Raw genomic sequence first — 19,725 nt, 5'->3', positions numbered from 1 at the left:
GTTATTAGGCCAGAGAATTGGGGGGTATTAGGCCAGAGAATATGGGGGTATTAGGCCAGAGAATTGGGGGTTATTAGGCCAGAGAATATGGGGTATTAGGCCAGAGAACATGGGGTATTAGGAAGGAGAATCAGGGGTTGTTAGGTAAGAGAATTGGGGGGTATTAGGCCACAGAATATGGGGGGTATTAGGCCAGAGAATATGGGGGTTATTAGGCCAGAGAATTGGGGGGTATTAGGCCATCTGGAAACATCCCCAGCACTGTTCTGCACAAACAGATCTGGTACAATGGCTGTGAGGTGCGCCTGAAGATCTGGGCAATGTGCGACTGCGGCAGCGTCCAGCGTGTAACTCAGAGGTCAGAAACCTTTTTGGCTGAGAGAGCCATAAACGCCACAGTTTAAAATGTAATTCCGTTAGAGCCATACAGTATGTTTCAAACTGGGACAGGGCTGTCCCTGTTGCCATGGTGATGTGTATACAGTTGATCCACCGGGCAGCAGAAGTGTCAGACACGTCTTCAGCTTCTCTTGGGTTTCAGCAACATCAGCAATTTCCCGGAGAGCCAGACAGGAGAAATACCGACTAACAGCTTGTACAATTAACTAGCTGACTTGGGGGTCGATTCACTTTGTAGGACAAGATCCCCGCACTTTGGCCCAATAGGCTGCTTGTCAAGTGACAGGCAGCTTATTGGGCCAATCAAAGTGCAGGGATCTCGTCCTACAAAGTCACTGCACCTGACAGGGCCCAGAGTGGGACAATTGGAGCAGCTATTAGTTTTGCGGTGCCTACTTTGAAAGTGTTACTTGCGCTGCCACACAAAGCTGTGCTGCTTGAGCAGTGTAGCTTAGTGAATGAACCCTTACTGATGTGTCTGTGAGCCAGATGCAGCCATCGAGCCATAAGTTCCCTACCCCTGCTGTAACTGGTCTGGACAGTGCTGATCGGCATTCCCAGCTCTTTGGATATCGGTTTATATCCTTTCCCTTCTCTCTCTGGTCCTTTGCTTTCCCCAGGGCTGACATGTTGTCAGGAGCCCAGAATCTCATGTGTTATACACAGATGTGCACAATTACCCCAATATCCATAGCGCTGGGTCTCCGGTCTGAATCCCAGCCAGGGCACTATCTGCACAGAGTTAGTATGTTTATTATTGATTTATAAAGGCGATCACAGCCAGAGTCAGCTCACAATGGACAGTCAGTCAGTTACACTCGGCGTTGTTTCTTCATTAAACACTGAAACACATGTTCCCGATGTCAGAGTATCGCACTGAACACTTCTATATCATTTATGGTACTTCAGCAGCATACAGAGCTTAATTTCAATTCAAAACAAAGACTTTTTATCTTTCTTTTTAATTAAATATCAAAAATGTGTCTATAAATAAGCATAAAAGTACTAAATGTATTCAAAATAAAACACTGATATCTAATCATACAAACAACTTCAGAAAATCAAAAATAGTAAAATTTAGTGAAAACTTTGGTGGTCTCTGCGCAACGGGGAAGGGTGGTCTCTGCAATGTCAGGGGGGTCTGCGCTACGGGGAAGGGTGGTCTCTGCAATGTCAGGGGGGTCTGCGCTGCGGGGGAAGGGTGGTCTCTGAAATGTCAGGGGGGTCTGCGCTGCGGGGGAAGGGTGGTCTCTGCAATGTCAGGGGGGTCTGCGCTGCGGGGAAGGGTGGTCTCTGCAATGTCAGGGGGGTCTTCACTGCGGGGAAGGGTGGTCTCTGCAATGTCAGGGGGGTCTGCACTGCGGGGAAGGGTGGTCTCTGCAATGTCAGGGGGTCTGCGCTACGGGGAAGGGTGGTCTCTGCAATGTCAGGGGGGTCTGCGCTGCGGGGGAAGGGTGGTCTCTGCAATGTCAGGGGGGGGGGGGTCTGCGCTACGGGGAAGGGTGGTCTCTGCAATGTCAGGGGGGTCTGCGCTGCGGGGGAAGGGTGGTCTCTGCAATGTCAGGGGGGTCTGCGCTGCGTGGGAAGGGTGGTCTCTGCAATGTCAGGGGGGTCTGCGCTGCGGGGGAAGGGTGGTCTCTGCAATGTCAGGGGGGTCTGCGCTGCGGGGGAAGGGTGGTCTCGGCAATGTCAGGGGGGTCTGCGCTGCGGGGGAAGGGTGGTCTCTGCAATGTCAGGGGGGTCTGTGCTGCGGGGGAAGGGTGGTGTCTGCAATGTCAGGGGGGTCTGCGCTGCGGGGGAAGGGTGGTCTCTGCAACCTCAGGGGGTCTGCGCTGTGGGGAAGGGTGGTCTCTACTGTCAGCATTTGCCAGTCTGGGGGGCAATTTGTTTAACGCACACAGATAGATCTTCCATGCAGAAGTACGTTTCAAATCGCATGCATGTAAAAAAGTGAGTGGAACCTGGCTGGCAGGAGGAAGCCCCTCCTACTATGAGGGGAAGGAGGGGTTTTCTGGAGTATTCTCCCTTGTAGAACATTACATACAGGGGAGGGGAGATAGATGATTGCCTCTGGATCAGTCTGTTCACATTTCACTATAATCTGTTATTTCCTCCGTGCGCTGATATTCTTCAGCTCCTCCAGCTCCTTCTCCTTCAGGTGGGACTCTGCGGTAGTCTCAGAGAGCTGTGGATGCCCAGAACAGAAGGAAGATTAGCCAGATTCACAGCTCACACCTAACCAAACATTCACCGCTGTCACTAGATATCAGACTACAGCCGTGCCAAACATTCACTGCTGTCACCAGATATCAGACTACAGACGTGCCAAACATTCACCGATGTCACTTAATATCAGACTACAGACGTGCCAAACATTCACAACTGTCACTAGATATCAGACTACAGACGTGCCAAACATTCACTGCTGTCACTAGATATCAGACTACAGACGTGCCAAACATTCACCGCTGTCACTTGATATCAGACTACAGCCGTGCCAAACCTTCACCGCTGTCACTACATATCAGACTACAGACGTGCCAAACATTCACCACTGTCACTAGATATCAGACTACAGCCGTGCCAAACATTCACCGCTGTCACTTAATATCACGCTCCACACGTGCCAAACATTCACCGCTGTCACTTAATATCAGACTACAGACGTGCCAAACATTCACCGCTGTCACTAGATATCAGACTACAGACGTGCCAAACATTCACTGCTGTCACTTAATATCACGCTACAGACGTGCCAAACATTCACCGCTGTCACTAGATATCAGACTACAGACGTGCCAAACATTCACCGCTGTCACTAGATATCAGACTACAGACGTGCCAAACATTCACTGCTGTCACTTAATATCACGCTACAGACGTGCCAAACATTCACCGCTGTCACTAGATATCAGACTACAGACGTGCCAAACATTCACCGCTGTCACTAGATATCAGACTACAGACGTGCCAAACATTCACCGCTGTCACTAGATATCAGACTACAGACGTGCCAAACATTCACTGCTGTCACTAGATATCAGACTACAGACGTGCCAAACATTCACTGCTGTCACTAGATATCAGACTACAGACGTGCCAAACATTCACTGCTGTCACTAGATATCAGACTACAGATGTGCAAAACATTCACAGCTGTCACCAGATATCAGACTACAGATGTGCCAAACATTCACTGCTGTCACCAGATATCAGACTACAGATGTGCAAAACATTCACCGCTGTCACTAGATATCAGACTACAGCCGTGCCAAACATTCACTGCTGTCACTAGATATCAGACTACAGACGTGCCAAACATTCACCGCTGTCACTTAATATCACGCTACAGACGTGCCAAACATTCACCGCTGTCACTAGATATCAGACTACAGATGTGCCAAACATTCACTGCTGTCACTTAATATCAGACTACAGCCGTGCCAAACATTCACTGCTGTCACTAGATATCAGACTACAGACGTGCCAAACATTCACCGCTGTCACTTAATATCACGCTACAGACGTGCCAAACATTCACCGCTGTCACTAGATATCAGACTACAGACGTGCCAAACATTCACTGCTGTCACTTAATATCAGACTACAGACGTGCCAAACATTCACTGCAGTCACTTAATCTCAGACTACAGCCATGCCAAACATTCACCGCTGTCACTAGATATCAGACTACAGATGTGCCAAACATTCACCACTGTCACTAGATAGACTACAGCCGTGCCAAACATTCACCGCTGTCACTTAATATCACGCTACACACGTGCCAAACATTCACTGCTGTCACTTAATATCAGACTACAGACGTGCCAAACATTCACCGCTGTCACTAGATATCAGACTACAGCCATGCCAAACATTCACCGCTGTCACTAGATATCAGACTACAGATGTGCCAAACATTCACCACTGTCACTAGATATCAGACTACGGACGTGCCAAACATTCACTGCTGTCACCAGATATCAGACTACAGATGTGCCAAACATTCACGGCTGTCACCAGATATCAGACTACAGACGTGCCAAACATTCACCGCTGTCACCAGATATCAGACTACAGACGTGCCAAACATTCACTGCTGTCACTAGATATCAGACTACAGCCGTGCCAAACATTCACTGCTGTCACTTAATATCACGCTACAGATGTTCTCCAGACTGAACCGGAAACAACACTGAATCGCCCTCTCACCATGTCCAATAAGATGTCTACTTTCAGACGCAATAAATTATTCTCTTCTTCCAGCTGCAAATTTCTTTTTCGAAGACGCTGCAACTCTTTTTGTGAGCCGGAGCCACCCGATTCTGCAATGACAACCAACAGAACAGTAAGACTAGAAGCTAAACTCATCAACAACAAGAGCGTCAGGAAGAGATGGAGGCTCAGGCAACTTGTGAGGATACAAACAAGTCCTGACTCTGTGAGAAATTAGGTGTCTGAGTGTGGGAAATGAGACGTCCGAGTGTGGGAAACAGAGAAAAGAGCTGGCACATTCAAATCTTTATTGGTTCCATGTAAATGCATATGTCCAATGTTTCAGAGCCATGTAGGGCCCCTTTATCAAGGCAAAGTTTGCTCAGAGGCAGAAATTTGATTGCCGCTGTGCAGATTCCTGTAGAGGAAGTCAGTGTGGGAAACGAGGCGTCTGTGTGTGGGAAATGACACAAATGAGACACCTGAGTGTATGAAATGAGGCGTCAGTGTGGGCAACGAGGCGTCTCAGTGTGGGCAACGAGGCGTCTCAGTGTGGGCAACGAGGCGTCTCAGTGTGGGCAACGAGGCGTCTCAGTGTGGGCAACGAGGCGTCTCAGTGTGGGCAACGAGGCGTCTCAGTGTGGGCAACGAGGCGTCTCAGTGTGGGCAACGAGGCGTCTCAGTGTGGGCAACGAGGCGTCTCAGTGTGGGCAACGAGGCGTCTCAGTGTGGGCAACGAGGCGTCTCAGTGTGGGCAACGAGGCGTCTCAGTGTGGGACATGAGGTGTCTGAGTGGGAAACAAGGCACCGGAGTGTGGGCAAGGAGGCGTCTCAGTGTGGGCAAGGAGGCGTCTCAGTGTGGGCAAGGAGGCGTCTCAGTGTGGGCAATGAGGCGTCTCAGTGTGGGCAATGAGGCGTCTCAGTGTGGGCAATGAGGCGTCTCAGTGTGGGCAATGAGGCGTCTCAGTGTGGGCAATGAGGCGTCTCAGTGTGGGCAATGAGGCGTCTCAGTGTGGGCAATGAGGCGTCTCAGTGTGGGCAATGAGGCGTCTCAGTGTGGGCAATGAGGCGTCTCAGTGTGGGCAATGAGGCGTCTCAGTGTGGGCAATGAGGCGTCTCAGTGTGGGCAATGAGGCGTCTCAGTGTGGGCAACGAGGCGTCTCAGTGTGGGAAACGAGGCGCCTGAGAGTGGGAAATGAGGTGTCAGTGTGGGAAATGAGACGTCCGAGTGTGAAATTAGATGTCTGAGTGTGGGAAATGAGACGCCTGAGTGTAGACTGGTATCAGCGAGAGGACTCAGGTCTCAGGCGGGATGTAGACGTACGTCACCCACACAAGCTGTCCACATGTCTTTATGCAGTGCTGTAATAGGCAGAGGGTCAGGGAGGGTTGCAGCGCTGTAATAGGCAGAGGGTCAGGGAGGGTTGCAGCGCTGTAATAGGCAGAGGGTCAGGGAGGGTTGCAGCGCTGTAATAGGCAGAGGGTCAGGGAGGGTGGCAGCGCTGTAATAGGCAGAGGGTCAGGGAGGGTGGCAGCGCTGTAATAGGCAGAGGGTCAGGGAGGGTTGCAGCGCTGTAATAGGCAGAGGGTCAGGGAGGGTTGCAGCGCTGTAATAGGCAGAGGGTCAGGGAGGGTTGCAGCGCTGTAATAGGCAGAGGGTCAGGGAGGGTTGCGGTGCTGTAATAGGCAGAGGGTCAGGGAGGGTTGCGGTGCTGTAATAGGCAGAGGGTCAGGGAGGGTTGCGGTGCTGTAATAGGCAGAGGGTCAGGGAGGGTTGCGGTGCTGTAATAGGCAGAGGGTCAGGGAGGGTTGCGGTGCTGTAATAGGCAGAGGGTCAGGGAGGCGTCTCAGTGTGGGCAACGAGGCGTCTCAGTGTGGGCAACGAGGCGTCTCAGTGTGGGCAACGAGGCGTCTCAGTGTGGGCAACGAGGCGTCTCAGTGTGGGCAACGAGGCGTCTCAGTGTGGGCAACGAGGCGTCTCAGTGTGGGCAACGAGGCGTCTCAGTGTGGGCAATGAGGCATCTCAGTGTGGGAAACGAGGCGCCTGAGAGTGGGAAATGAGGTGTCAGTGTGGGAAATGAGACGTCCGAGTGTGAAATTAGATGTCTGAGTGTGGGAAATGAGACGCCTGAGTGTAGACTGGTATCAGCGAGAGGACTCAGGTCTCAGGCGGGATGTAGACGTACGTCACCCACACAAGCTGTCCACATGTCTTTATGCAGTGCTGTAATAGGCAGAGGGTCAGGGAGGGTTGCAGCGCTGTAATAGGCAGAGGGTCAGGGAGGGTTGCAGCGCTGTAATAGGCAGAGGGTCAGGGAGGGTTGCAGCGCTGTAATAGGCAGAGGGTCAGGGAGGGTGGCAGCGCTGTAATAGGCAGAGGGTCAGGGAGGGTGGCAGCGCTGTAATAGGCAGAGGGTCAGGGAGGGTTGCAGCGCTGTAATAGGCAGAGGGTCAGGGAGGGTTGCAGCGCTGTAATAGGCAGAGGGTCAGGGAGGGTTGCAGCGCTGTAATAGGCAGAGGGTCAGGGAGGGTTGCGGCGCTGTAATAGGCAGAGGGTCAGGGAGGGTTGCGGTGCTGTAATAGGCAGAGGGTCAGGGAGGGTTGCGGTGCTGTAATAGGCAGAGGGTCAGGGAGGGTTGCGGTGCTGTAATAGGCAGAGGGTCAGGGAGGGTTGCGGTGCTGTAATAGGCAGAGGGTCAGGGAGGGTTGCGGCGCTGTAATAGGCAGAGGGTCAGGGAGGGTTGCGGCGCTGTAATAGGCAGAGGGTCAGGGAGGGTGGCAGCGCTGTAATAGGCAGAGGGTCAGGGAGGGTGGCAGCGCTGTAATAGGCAGAGGGTCAGGGAGGGTTGCAGCGCTGTAATAGGCAGAGGGTCAGGGAGGGTTGCAGCGCTGTAATAGGCAGAGGGTCAGGGAGGGTTGCAGCGCTGTAATAGGCAGAGGGTCAGGGAGGGTTTGCAGTGCTGTAATAGGCAGAGGGTCAGGGAGGGTTGCAGTGCTTTGGAGACTCTAGGGAGGATTTATTATTTATTGCCCAGCTGCAACTCTTTTTGTGAGCCGGAGCCACCCGATTCTGCAATAACCAATAGAACAATAACGCTAGAAGCTAAACACAGTCATCAACAACAAGAGCGTCAGGAAGAGATGGAGGCTCAGGCGACTAGTAAGGAAACAAGTCCCGACTCTGTGAGAAAAGAGGCGCCCGAGAGTGGCAGACGAGGCGCCCGAGAGTGGCAGACGAGGCGCCCGAGAGTGGCAGACGAGGCGCCCGAGAGTGGCAGACGAGGCGCCCGAGAAGAAGTCCGAGTGCGGGCAACGAGGCGTCCGAGTGCGGGCAACGAGGCGTCCGAGTGCGGGCAACGAGGCGTCCGAGTGCGGGCAACGAGGCGTCCGAGAGCGGGCAACGAGGCGTCCGAGCGCGGGCAACGAGGCGTCCGAGCGCGGGCAACGAGGCGTCCGAGCGCGGGCAACGAGGCGTCCGAGCGCGGGCAACGAGGCGTCCGAGCGCGGGCAACGAGGCGTCCGAGCGCGGGAAACGAGGCGTCTGAGTGTGGACTGGTATTCGTGAGAGGACTCAGGTCTCAGGCGGGATGTAGAAGTATGTCACCCACACAAGCTGTCCACATGTCTTTATGCAGTGCTGTAATAGGCAGAGGGTCAGGGAGGGTTGCAGCGCTGTAATAGGCAGAGGGTCAGGGAGGGTTGCAGCGCTGTAATAGGCAGAGGGTCAGGGAGGGTTGCAGCGCTGTAATAGGCAGAGGGTCAGGGAGGGTTGCAGCGCTGTAATAGGCAGAGGGTCAGGGAGGGTTGCAGCGCTGTAATAGGCAGAGGGTCAGGGAGGGTTTGCAGTGCTGTAATAGGCAGAGGGTCAGGGAGGGTTGCAGCGCTGTAATAGGCAGAGGGTCAGGGAGGGTTGCAGCGCTGTAATAGGCAGAGGGTCAGGGAGGGTTGCAGCGCTGTAATAGGCAGAGGGTCAGGGAGGGTTGCAGCGCTGTAATAGGCAGAGGGTCAGGGAGGGTTGCAGCGCTGTAATAGGCAGAGGGTCAGGGAGGGTTGCAGCGCTGTAATAGGCAGAGGGTCAGGGAGGGTTGCAGCGCTGTAATAGGCAGAGGGTCAGGGAGGGTTGCAGTGCTGTAATAGGCAGAGGGTCAGGGAGGAATTATGATTTATTGCCCAGCTTTGCGTAATATGCTGGCGCTATATAAATCCAATAAATAATAATAATGCTTACCGGTGACCCAGTGTCCATTCTCAAACTTCAGACTCTGGCCGGCGATAGTGATGCTCGGAGCTCCATAGTCCAGGCCCAGCTCCACTTCCTTCGTTGTGCGGTCAAGCTAAGAAAGAGGAAGAAACAGGTAGAAAATCAATGAGTGGCCGTGGTGTGTGCGGTTCTGTGGTGTGGTCTGTGGAGTGTGCGGTTCTGTGGTGTGGTCTGTGGAGTGTGCGGTTCTGTGGTGTGGTCTGTGGAGTGTGCGGTTCTGTGGTGTGTGTGGTTCTGTGGTGTGGTCTGTGGAGTGCGCGGTTCTGTGGAGTGTGCGGTTCTGTGGTGTGGTCTGTGGAGTGCGCGGTTCTGTGGTGTGTGTGGTTCTGTGGTGTGGTCTGTGGAGTGCGCGGTTCTGTGGTGTGTGTGATTCTGTGGTGTGGTCTGTGGAGTGCGCGGTTCTGTGGTGTGTGTGGTTCTGTGGTGTGGTCTGTGGAGTGCGCGGTTCTGTGGAGTGTGCGGTTCTGTGGTGTGGTCTGTGGAGTGTGCGGTTCTGTGGTGTGTGTGGTTCTGTGGTGTGGTCTGTGGAGTGTGCGGTTCTGTGGTGTGTGCGGTTCTGTGGTGTGGTCCGTGGTGTGTGTGGTTCTGTGGTGTGGTCCGTGGTGTGTGTGGTTCTGTGGTGTGGTCTGTGGAGTGCGCGGTTCTGTGGTGTGTGTGGTTCTGTGGTGTGGTCTGTGGAGTGTGCGGTTCTGTGGTGTGTGTGGTTCTGTGGTGTGGTCTGTGGTGTGTGTGGTTCTGTGGTGTGGTCTGTGGAGTGTGCGGTTCTGTGGTGTGGTCTGTGGAGTGTGCGGTTCTGTGGTGTGTGTGGTTCTGTGGTGTGGTCTGTGGAGTGTGCGGTTCTGTGGTGTGTGTGGTTCTGTGGTGTGGTCTGTGGAGTGTGCGGTTCTGTGGTGTGTGTGGTTCTGCGGTGTGGTCCGTGGTGTGTGTGGTTCTGTGGTGTGGTCTGTGGTGTGTGTGGTTCTGCCCTGTGGTCTGTGGTGTGTGTGGTTCTGCGGTGCGGTTCTGTGGTGTGTGTGGTTCTGTGGTGTGGTCTGTGGTGTGTGTGGTTCTGCGCTGTGGTCTGTGGTGTGTGTGGTTCTGCGGTGTGGTCCGTGGTGTGTGTGGTTCTGTGGTGTGGTCTGTGGTGTGTGTGGTTCTGCGGTGTGGTCCATGGTGTGTGTGGTTCTGCGGTGCGGTTCTGTGGAGTGTGCGGTTCTGTGGTGTGGTCTGTGGAGTGTGCGGTTCTGTGGTGTGTGTGGTTCTGTGGTGTGGTCTGTGGAGTGTGCGGTTCTGTGGTGTGGTCTGTGGAGTGTGCGTTCTGTGGTGTGGTCTGTGGAGTGTGCGGTTCTGTGGTGTGTGTGGTTCTGCGGTGTGGTCCGTGGTGTGTGTGGTTCTGTGGTGTGGTCTGTGGTGTGTGTGGTTCTGCCCTGTGGTCTGTGGTGTGTGTGGTTCTGCGGTGCGGGTCTGTGGAGTGTGCGGTTCTGTGGTGTGGTCTGTGGTGTGTGTGGTTCTGCGCTGTGGTCTGTGGTGTGTGTGGTTCTGCGGTGTGGTCCGTGGTGTGTGTGGTTCTGTGGTGTGGTCTGTGGTGTGTGTGGTTCTGCGGTGTGGTCCATGGTGTGTGTGGTTCTGCGGTGCGGTTCTGTGGAGTGTGCGGTTCTGTGGTCTGTGTGGTTCTGTGGTGTGGTCTGTGGAGTGTGCGGTTCTGTGGTGTGTGTGGTTCTGTGGTGTGGTCTGTGGAGTGTGCGTTCTGTGGTGTGGTCTGTGGAGTGTGCGGTTCTGTGGTGTGTGTGGTTCTGCGGTGTGGTCTGTGGAGTGTGCGGTTCTGTGGTGTGTGAGGTTCTGTGGTGTGGTCTGTGGTGTGTGTGGTTCTGCGGTGTGGTCCGTGGTGTGTGTGGTTCTGCGGTGTGGTCCGTGGTGTGTGTGGTTCTGCGGTGTGGTCCGTGGTGTGTGTGGTTCTGCGGTGTGGTCCGTGGTGTGTGTGGTTCTGCGGTGCGGTTCTGTGGAGTGTGCGGTTCTGTGGTGTGGTCTGTGGTGTGTGTGGTTCTGCGGTGTGGTCTGTGGTGTGTGTTGTTCTGCGGTGTGGTCTGTGGTGTGTGTTGTTCTGCGGTGTGGTCCGTGGCGTGTGTGGTTCTGCGGTGCGGTTCTGTGGAGTGTGCAGTTCTGTGGTGTGGTCTGTGGAGTGTGCGGTTCTGTGGTGTGTGTGGTTCTGCGGTGTGGTCCGTGGTATTTGTGGTTCTGCGGTGTGGTCCGTGGTGTGTGTGGTTCTGCGGTGTGGTCCGTGGTGTGTGTGGTTCTGCGGTGTGGTCCGTGGTGTGTGTGGTTCTGCGGTGTGGTCCGTGGTGTGTGTGGTTCTGCGGTGTGGTCCGTGGTGTGTGTGGTTCTGCGGTGCGGTCCGTGGTGTGTGTGGTTCTGCGGTGCGGTTCTGTGGAGTGTGCGGTTCTGTGGTGTGGTCTGTGGTGTGTGTGGTTCTGCGGTGCGGTTCTGTGGAGTGTGCGGTTCTGTGGTGTGGTCTGTGGTGTGTGTGGTTCTGCGGTGCGGTTCTGTGGAGTGTGCGGTTCTGTGGTGTGGTCTGTGGTGTGTGTGGTTCTGTGGTGTGGTCTGTGGTGTGTGTGGTTCTGTGGTGTGGTCTGTGGTGTGTGTGGTTCTGTGGTGTGGTCTGTGGTGTGTGTGGTTCTGCGGTGTGTGTGGTTCTGCGGTGCGGTTCTGTGGAGTGTGCGGTTCTGTGGTTCTGTGGTGTGGTCTGTGGTGTGTGTGGTTCTGCGGTGCGGTTCTGTGGAGTGTGCGGTTCTGTGGTGTGGTCTGTGGTGTGTGTGGTTCTGTGGTGTGGTCTGTGGTGTGTGTGGTTCTGTGGTGTGGTCTGTGGTGTGTGTGGTTCTGTGGTGTGGTCTGTGGTGTGTGTGGTTCTGCGGTGTGTGTGGTTCTGCGGTGCGGTTCTGTGGAGTGTGCGGTTCTGTGGTTCTGTGGTGTGGTCTGTGGTGTGTGTGGTTCTGTGGTGTGGTCCATTGTGTGTGTGGTTCTGCGGTGCGGTTCTGTGGAGTGTGCGGTTCTGTGGTGTGGTCTGTGTGGTTCTGCAGTGTGGTCCGTGGTGTGTGTGGTTCTGCAGTGTGGTCCGTGGTGTGTGCGGTTCTGCAGTGTGGTCCGTGGTGTGTGCGGTTCTGCAGTGTGGTCCGTGGTGTGTGCGGTTCTGCAGTGTGGTCTGTGGTGTGTGTGTGGTTCTGTGGTGTGGTCCGTGGTGTGTGTGTGGTTCTGTGGTGTGGTTCTGCGGTGTGGTCCGTGGTGTGTGTGGTTCTGCGGTGTGGTCCGTGGTGTGTGTGGTTCTGCGGTGTGGTTCGTGGTGTGTGGTTCTGTGGTGTGGTCCGTACCATAGCGGTTGCCTGACCGCCTGAGATTGTTCTCTTGTTGTCTGTGTCCTTGGACAGAGGTCTGAGCTGTGATATGTGTTTGTCTCCAGAGGAGGACATCGCACGCAGCAGATGCTCTTGCTCTGCATTTTATAAGACTAAATTATTGGGTAGCAAATGTTAGTATTTCTTGCCTGGGTCATATCAGTAGTTTAGTGTTGTGGAATCGCACTTGTGAATGTGTAATCAGAAGAGCGTGCGGTGAGTGTCTGCAGACGCATGCACACAAGGGCAAGTCACAGACAGGATTACATTGCTTGTGTAATCAGAAGAGCGTGCGGGGAGTGTCTGCAGACGCATGCACACAAGGGCAAGTCACAGACAGGATTACATTGCTTGTGTAATCAGAAGAGCGTGCGGTGAGTGTCTGCAGACGCATGCACACAGGGGCACGTAACAGACAGGATTACATTGCTTGTGTAATCAGAAGAGCGTGCGGTGAGTGTCTGCAGACGCATGCACACAGGGGCACGTCACAGACAGGATTACATTGCTTGTGTAATCAGAAGAGCGTGCGGGGAGTGTCTGCAGACGCATGCACACAGGGGCACGTCACAGACAGGATTACATTGCTTGTGTAATCAGAAGAGCGTGCGGTGAGTGTCTGCAGACGCATGCACACAGGGGCACGTCACAGACAGGATTACATTGCTTGTGTAATCAGAAGAGCGTGCGGTGAGTGTCTGCAGACGCATGCACACAAGGGCAAGTCACAGACAGGATTACATTGCTTGTGTAATCAGAAGAGCGTGCGGTGAGTGTCTGCAGACGCATGCACACAGGGGCACGTAACAGACAGGATTACATTGCTTGTGTAATCAGAAGAGCGTGCGGTGAGTGTCTGCAGACGCATGCACACAGGGGCACGTCACAGACAGGATTGCATTGCTTGTGTAATCAGAAGAGCGTGCGGGGAGTGTCTGCAGACGCATGCACACAGGGGCACGTCACAGACAGGATTACATTGCTTGTGTAATCAGAAGAGCGTGCGGTGAGTGTCTGCAGACGCATGCACACAAGGGCAAGTCACAGACAGGATTACATTGCTTGTGTAATCAGAAGAGCGTGCGGTGAGTGTCTGCAGACGCATGCACACAAGGGCAAGTCACAGACAGGATTACATTGCTTGTGTAATCAGAAGAGCGTGCGGTGAGTGTCTGCAGACGCATGCACACAGGGGCACGTAACAGACAGGATTACATTGCTTGTGTAATCAGAAGAGCGTGCGGTGAGTGTCTGCAGACGCATGCACACAGGGGCACGTCACAGACAGGATTACATTGCTTGTGTAATCAGAAGAGCGTGCGGTGAGTGTCTGCAGACGCATGCACACAAGGGCAAGTCACAGACAGGATTACATTGCTTGTGTAATCAGAAGAGCGTGCGGTGAGTGTCTGCAGACGCATGCACACAAGGGCAAGTCACAGACAGGATTACATTGCTTGTGTAATCAGAAGAGCGTGCGGGGAGTGTCTGCAGACGCATGCACACAGGGGCAAGTCACAGACAGGATTACATTGCTTGTGTAATCAGAAGAGCATGCGGTGAGTGTCTGCAGACGCATGCACACAGGGGCAAGTCACAGACAGGATTACATTGCTTGTGTAATCAGAAGAGCGTGCGGTGAGTGTCTGCAGACGCATGCACACAGGGGCAAGTCACAGACAGGATTACATTGCTTGTGTAATCAGAAGAGCATGCGGTGAGTGTCTGCAGACGCATGCACACAGGGGCAAGTCACAGACAGGATTACATTGCTTGTGTAATCAGAAGAGCGTGCGGTGAGTGTCTGCAGACGCATGCACACAGGGGCAAGTCACAGACAGGATTACATTGCTTGTGTAATCAGAAGAGCATGCGGTGAGTGTCTGCAGACGCATGCACACAAGGGCAAGTCACAGACAGGATTACATTGCTTGTGTAATCAGAAGAGCGTGCGGGGAGTGTCTGCAGACGCATGCACACAAGGGCAAGTCACAGACAGGATTACATTGCTTGTGTAATCAGAAGAGCGTGCGGTGAGTGTCTGCAGACGCATGCACACAGGGGCACGTAACAGACAGGATTACATTGCTTGTGTAATCAGAAGAGCGTGCGGTGAGTGTCTGCAGACGCATGCACACAGGGGCACGTCACAGACAGGATTACATTGCTTGTGTAATCAGAAGAGCGTGCGGTGAGTGTCTGCAGACGCATGCACACAAGGGCAAGTCACAGACAGGATTACATTGCTTGTGTAATCAGAAGAGCGTGCGGGGAGTGTCTGCAGACGCATGCACACAGGGGCAAGTCACAGACAGGATTACATTGCTTGTGTAATCAGAAGAGCGTGCGGTGAGTGTCTGCAGACGCAGGGGCAAGTCACAGACAGGATTACATTGCTTGTGTAATCAGAAGAGCGTGCGGGGAGTGTCTGCAGACGCATGCACACAAGGGCAAGTCACAGACAGGATTACATTGCTTGTGTAATCAGAAGAGCGTGCGGTGAGTGTCTGCAGACGCATGCACACAGGGGCAAGTCACAGACAGGATTACATTGCTTGTGTAATCAGAAGAGCGTGCGGTGAGTGTCTGCAGACGCATGCACACAAGGGCAAGTCACAGACAGGATTACATTGCTTGTGTAATCAGAAGAGCGTGCGGTGAGTGTCTGCAGACGCATGCACACAAGGGCAAGTCACAGACAGGATTACATTGCTTGTGTAATCAGAAGAGCGTGCGGGGAGTGTCTGCAGACGCATGCACACAGGGGCACGTAACAGACAGGATTACATTGCTTGTGTAATCAGAAGAGCGTGCGGTGAGTGTCTGCAGACGCATGCACACAGGGGCACGTCACAGACAGGATTACATTGCTTGTGTAATCAGAAGAGCGTGCGGGGAGTGTCTGCAGACGCATGCACACAAGGGCAAGTCACAGACAGGATTACATTGCTTGTGTAATCAGAAGAGCGTGCGGGGAGTGTCTGCAGACGCATGCACACAGGGGCAAGTCACAGACAGGATTACATTGCTTGTGTAATCAGAAGAGCGTGCGGTGAGTGTCTGCAGACGCATGCACACAAGGGCAAGTCACAGACAGGATTACATTGCTTGTGTAATCAGAAGAGCATGCGGTGAGTGTCTGCAGACGCATGCACACAAGGGCAAGTCACAGACAGGATTACATTGCTTGTGTAATCAGAAGAGCGTGCGGTGAGTGTCTGCAGACGCATGCACACAGGGGCACGTCACAGACAGGATTACATTGCTTGTGTAATCAGAAGAGCGTGCGGTGAGTGTCTGCAGACGCATGCACACAGGGGCACGTCACAGACAGGATTACATTGCTTGTGTAATCAGAAGAGCGTGCGGTGAGTGTCTGCAGACGCATGCACACAGGGGCAAGTCACAGACAGGATTACATTGCTTGTGTAATCAGAAGAGCGTGCGGTGAGTGTCTGCAGACGCATGCACACAGGGGCACGTCACAGACAGGATTACATTGCTTGTGTAATCAGAAGAGCGTGCGGTGAGTGTCTGCAGACGCATGCACACAAGGGCAAGTCACAGACAGGATTACATTGCTTGTGTAATCAGAAGAGCGTGCGGTGAGTGTCTGCAGACGCATGCACACAGGGGCAAGTCACAGACAGGATTACATTGCTTGTGTAATCAGAAGAGCGTGCGGTGAGTGTCTGCAGACGCATGCACACAGGGGCACGTCACAGACAGGATTACATTGCTTGTGTAATCAGAAGAGCGTGCGGTGAGTGTCTGCAGACGCATGCACACAGGGGCACGTCACAGACAGGATTACATTTCTTGTGTAATCAGAAGAGCGTGCGGTGAGTGTCTGCAGACGCATGCACACAAGGGCAAGTCACAGACAGGATTACATTGCTTGTGTAATCAGAAGAGCGTGCGGTGAGTGTCTGCAGACGCATGCACACAAGGGCAAGTCACAGACAGGATTACATTGCTTGTGTAATCAGAAGAGCGTGCGGGGAGTGTCTGCAGACGCATGCACACAGGGGCAAGTCACAGACAGGATTACATTGCTTGTGTAATCAGAAGAGCGTGCGGGGAGTGTCTGCAGACGCATGCACACAGGGGCAAGTCACAGACAGGATTACATTGCTTGTGTAATCAGAAGAGCGTGCGGTGAGTGTCTGCAGACGCATGCACACAAGGGCAAGTCACAGACAGGATTACATTGCTTGTGTAATCAGAAGAGCGTGCGGGGAGTGTCTGCAGACGCATGCACACAGGGGCACGTCACAGACAGGATTACATTGCTTGTGTAATCAGAAGAGCGTGCGGTGAGTGTTTGCAGACGCATGCACACAAGGGCAAGTCACAGACAGGATTACATTGCTTGTGTAATCAGAAGAGCGTGCGGTGAGTGTCTGCAGACGCATGCACACAGGGGCACGTCACAGACAGGATTACATTGCTTGTGTAATCAGAAGAGCGTGCGGTGAGTGTCTGCAGACGCATGCACACAAGGGCAAGTCACAGACAGGATTACATTGCTTGTGTAATCAGAAGAGCGTGCGGTGAGTGTCTGCAGACGCATGCACACAGGGGCAAGTCACAGACAGGATTACATTGCTTGTGTAATCAGAAGAGCGTGCGGTGAGTGTCTGCAGACGCATGCACACAGGGGCAAGTCACAGACAGGATTACATTGCTTGTGTAATCAGAAGAGCGTGCGGTGAGTGTCTGCAGACGCATGCACACAGGGGCAAGTCACAGACAGGATTACATTGCTTGTGTAATCAGAAGAGCGTGCGGGGAGTGTCTGCAGACGCATGCACACAGGGGCACGTCACAGACAGGATTACATTGCTTGTGTAATCAGAAGAGCGTGCGGTGAGTGTCTGCAGACGCATGCACACAGGGGCACGTCACAGACAGGATTACATTGCTTGTGTAATCAGAAGAGCGTGCGGTGAGTGTCTGCAGACGCATGCACACAGGGGCACGTCACAGACAGGATTACATTGCTTGTGTAATCAGAAGAGCGTGCGGTGAGTGTCTGCAGACGCATGCACACAAGGGCAAGTCACAGACAGGATTACATTGCTTGTGTAATCAGAAGAGCGTGCGGTGAGTGTCTGCAGACGCATGCACACAGGGGCAAGTCACAGACAGGATTACATTGCTTGTGTCCCTATTTAGTGTCCAGTGCTGCGGATATGTTGGCGCTTTATAAATGCAATAAATAATAAGAATGCCGGCTGGTTGAAATGCTGAGAGGGATCTGAGCTTATTGTGGTAAATGTCTTCCCTGCATTTGTCTATTTCTGATATCCTCCTGTCCCGATATGGATATTCAATATGTGGAGAGTCCTGTAATCACTGCATTAATATTCCACAAGAGCTCTGGGATTTCTGAAAGATTAAATGTGTCCACTAGGGGGTGCTCTATAGCCATATTACATCTTCCTAGCAAGGCCAATCATAATATAGTAGAATCCCTTTATAAAAGTAGATTACTATATCAGCTCCTGTCATCTCCAACTCAAAAACATATCTTTCCCCACTTATCTTGTCTGGACTATTGTAACATACTAGTTTGTGGACTACCTTCTGACTGGCCCCCCCTCCAATCTGCACTGTACTCAGCTGCTGGGTGGCTGAATAGTGTAATGGTTAAGAGCTCTGCCTCTGACACAGGTGACTAGGCTCTGCCTGTTCAGTAAGCCAGCACCTATTCAGTAGGAGACCTTAGGCAAGTCTCCCTAATACTGCTGCTGCCTATAGAGCGCGTCCTAGTGGCTGCAGCTCTGGTGCTTTGAGTCCGCCAGGAGAAAAGCGCAATATAAGTGTTTGTCTTTTTGTCTTTTGCTCGTCTCATTCATCTCTCCTCTCGCTCTTCCTCTGCTGCTCCTCTCTGCCAAGCTCATCACTGGCTGCCAATTAACCAGAGGATCCAGTTCAAACTCCTAACCCTAACCTACAAAGCTCTCCACAATCTCTCTCCCCTGTACATCTCCTCACTAATTTCCAGATATCAACCCAACCGCAATCTCAGATCTGCAAGACCTTCTGGTGTCCTCTAGAATTATCTCCTCACATTCACGTATACAAGACTTCTCACGTGCCTCACCCCTCCTCTGGAATGCCCGCCCTCAGCACATGCATCACTCTCCCACCTTTGAAATCTTTAAACACTCCTTAAAAATCTACTAGATTTAATGTGGACTGCTGACATTCAAATCCCTGCACAATCTGGGCCCTGGATACATGAAGGACTTGCTGAAGCTGCACCACACCTCTCACAACCTCAGGTCAGCAAGTTCTATAAACTTGGTCACTCCCAGAGTGCACCTCAAAAAATCTGGAGATAGAGCCTTCTGTCATGCTGCCCCTACTCTCTGGAACTCCCTACCACACCCAGTAAAGACAGCACCATCCCTGGAGCTATTCAAATCCAGACTGAAAAGCCACCTGTTTAGCCTGGCATTTCCAGATTTATAAAATTCTTCCTCTGTACCACGATGGTCGGAGCCATGCTTATGCGCTTTGAGTCCCACGGGAGAAAAGTGCTTTACAAATGTTGTTTGTTGTTGTTTGTTGTTGTTGAACTCAGAACTCCTATCCACTCTCAGGCCTGGAGCACACCAAAAACTGCTAGCAGATCCGCAAAATGCTAGCAGATTTTGAAACGCTTTTTCTTCTTTTTCTGTAGCGTTTCAGCTAGCATTTTGCGGTTTTGTGAAGCGTTTTTGGTGTAGTAGATTTCATATATTGTTACAGTAAAGCTGTTACTGAACAGCTTCTGTAACAAAAACGCCTGCAAAACCGCTCTGAACTGGCGTATTTCAGAGCGGTTTGCATTTTTCCTATACTTTACATTGGAGGCAGAAACGCAGAAAAAGCCGCTCTGGTGTGCACCAGCCCTCAGAGGTGTGCAGCAGCATAATAACCTTTAACAATAAACATTTCCTTGTTACAGCTGATACAAATCCTGCAATAAATCTGCAGTGTGTCTACTTCCTGCTTTCATGGGAGCAGCCATATTGTTAAAGGGAACCTAAACTGTGAGGCAGGGAACACACTTGTCTTTCAGTTTTCTGCGTACGTTTTGCACACTGTGTGTGTATCTCAGCAGGAAAACGTGCGCAGCTAATGGATTTCATGGAGAAAACTGACAAAATGTGCAGAGTCATCATGCCGAATGGCAGGTTTCTTCCTTATGTGTGAACTAGCACACTGATTAACACGAGTTCTTAGTTTTTATGTGCAGAAAACGTGTATGAAAACAAGTGTGTTCCCAACCTGAAGGATATGGATTTTTCCTTTTAAAATAATACCAGTTGCCTGACTCTCCTGCCAATCCTGTGTCTCTAATACTTTTAGCCACAGCCCCTGAACAAGCATGCAGATCAGGTGCTCTGACTGAAGTCAGACTGGATTAGCTGCATGCTTGTTTCAGGGTGTGATTCAGCCACTACTGCAGCCAGAGACATCAGCAGGACTGCC

The 19,725-nt window shown here is 52.6% G+C and overlaps 1 protein-coding gene across 3 annotated transcripts in view; it reads right to left on the bottom strand.

Moving 5' to 3' along the window:
* Positions 1 to 1,345: 1,345 nt before the first annotated feature.
* The window catches only part of CBY1 (chibby 1, beta catenin antagonist), a 53,245-nt gene continuing 34,865 nt past the window's right edge, over positions 1,346 to 19,725 (bottom strand). For all 3 annotated transcript variants that reach the window (XM_068254997.1, XM_068254996.1, XM_068254995.1), the window contains exons 3-5: positions 8,843 to 8,948; positions 4,612 to 4,724; positions 1,346 to 2,584 (exon numbers count right to left, since the gene is read on the bottom strand). In XM_068254997.1, coding sequence (XP_068111098.1) covers positions 2,504 to 2,584; positions 4,612 to 4,724; positions 8,843 to 8,948 — 300 coding nt within the window. In that variant the 3' untranslated portion in view covers positions 1,346 to 2,503. The remainder of the gene's footprint in view (positions 2,585 to 4,611; positions 4,725 to 8,842; positions 8,949 to 19,725) is intronic.

This window comes from Hyperolius riggenbachi, chromosome 9 (assembly GCF_040937935.1).
Source record: "Hyperolius riggenbachi isolate aHypRig1 chromosome 9, aHypRig1.pri, whole genome shotgun sequence".
NCBI classification, from domain to species: Eukaryota; Metazoa; Chordata; class Amphibia; order Anura; family Hyperoliidae; genus Hyperolius; species Hyperolius riggenbachi.
This window is presented reverse-complemented; position numbering and strand designations above follow the sequence as displayed.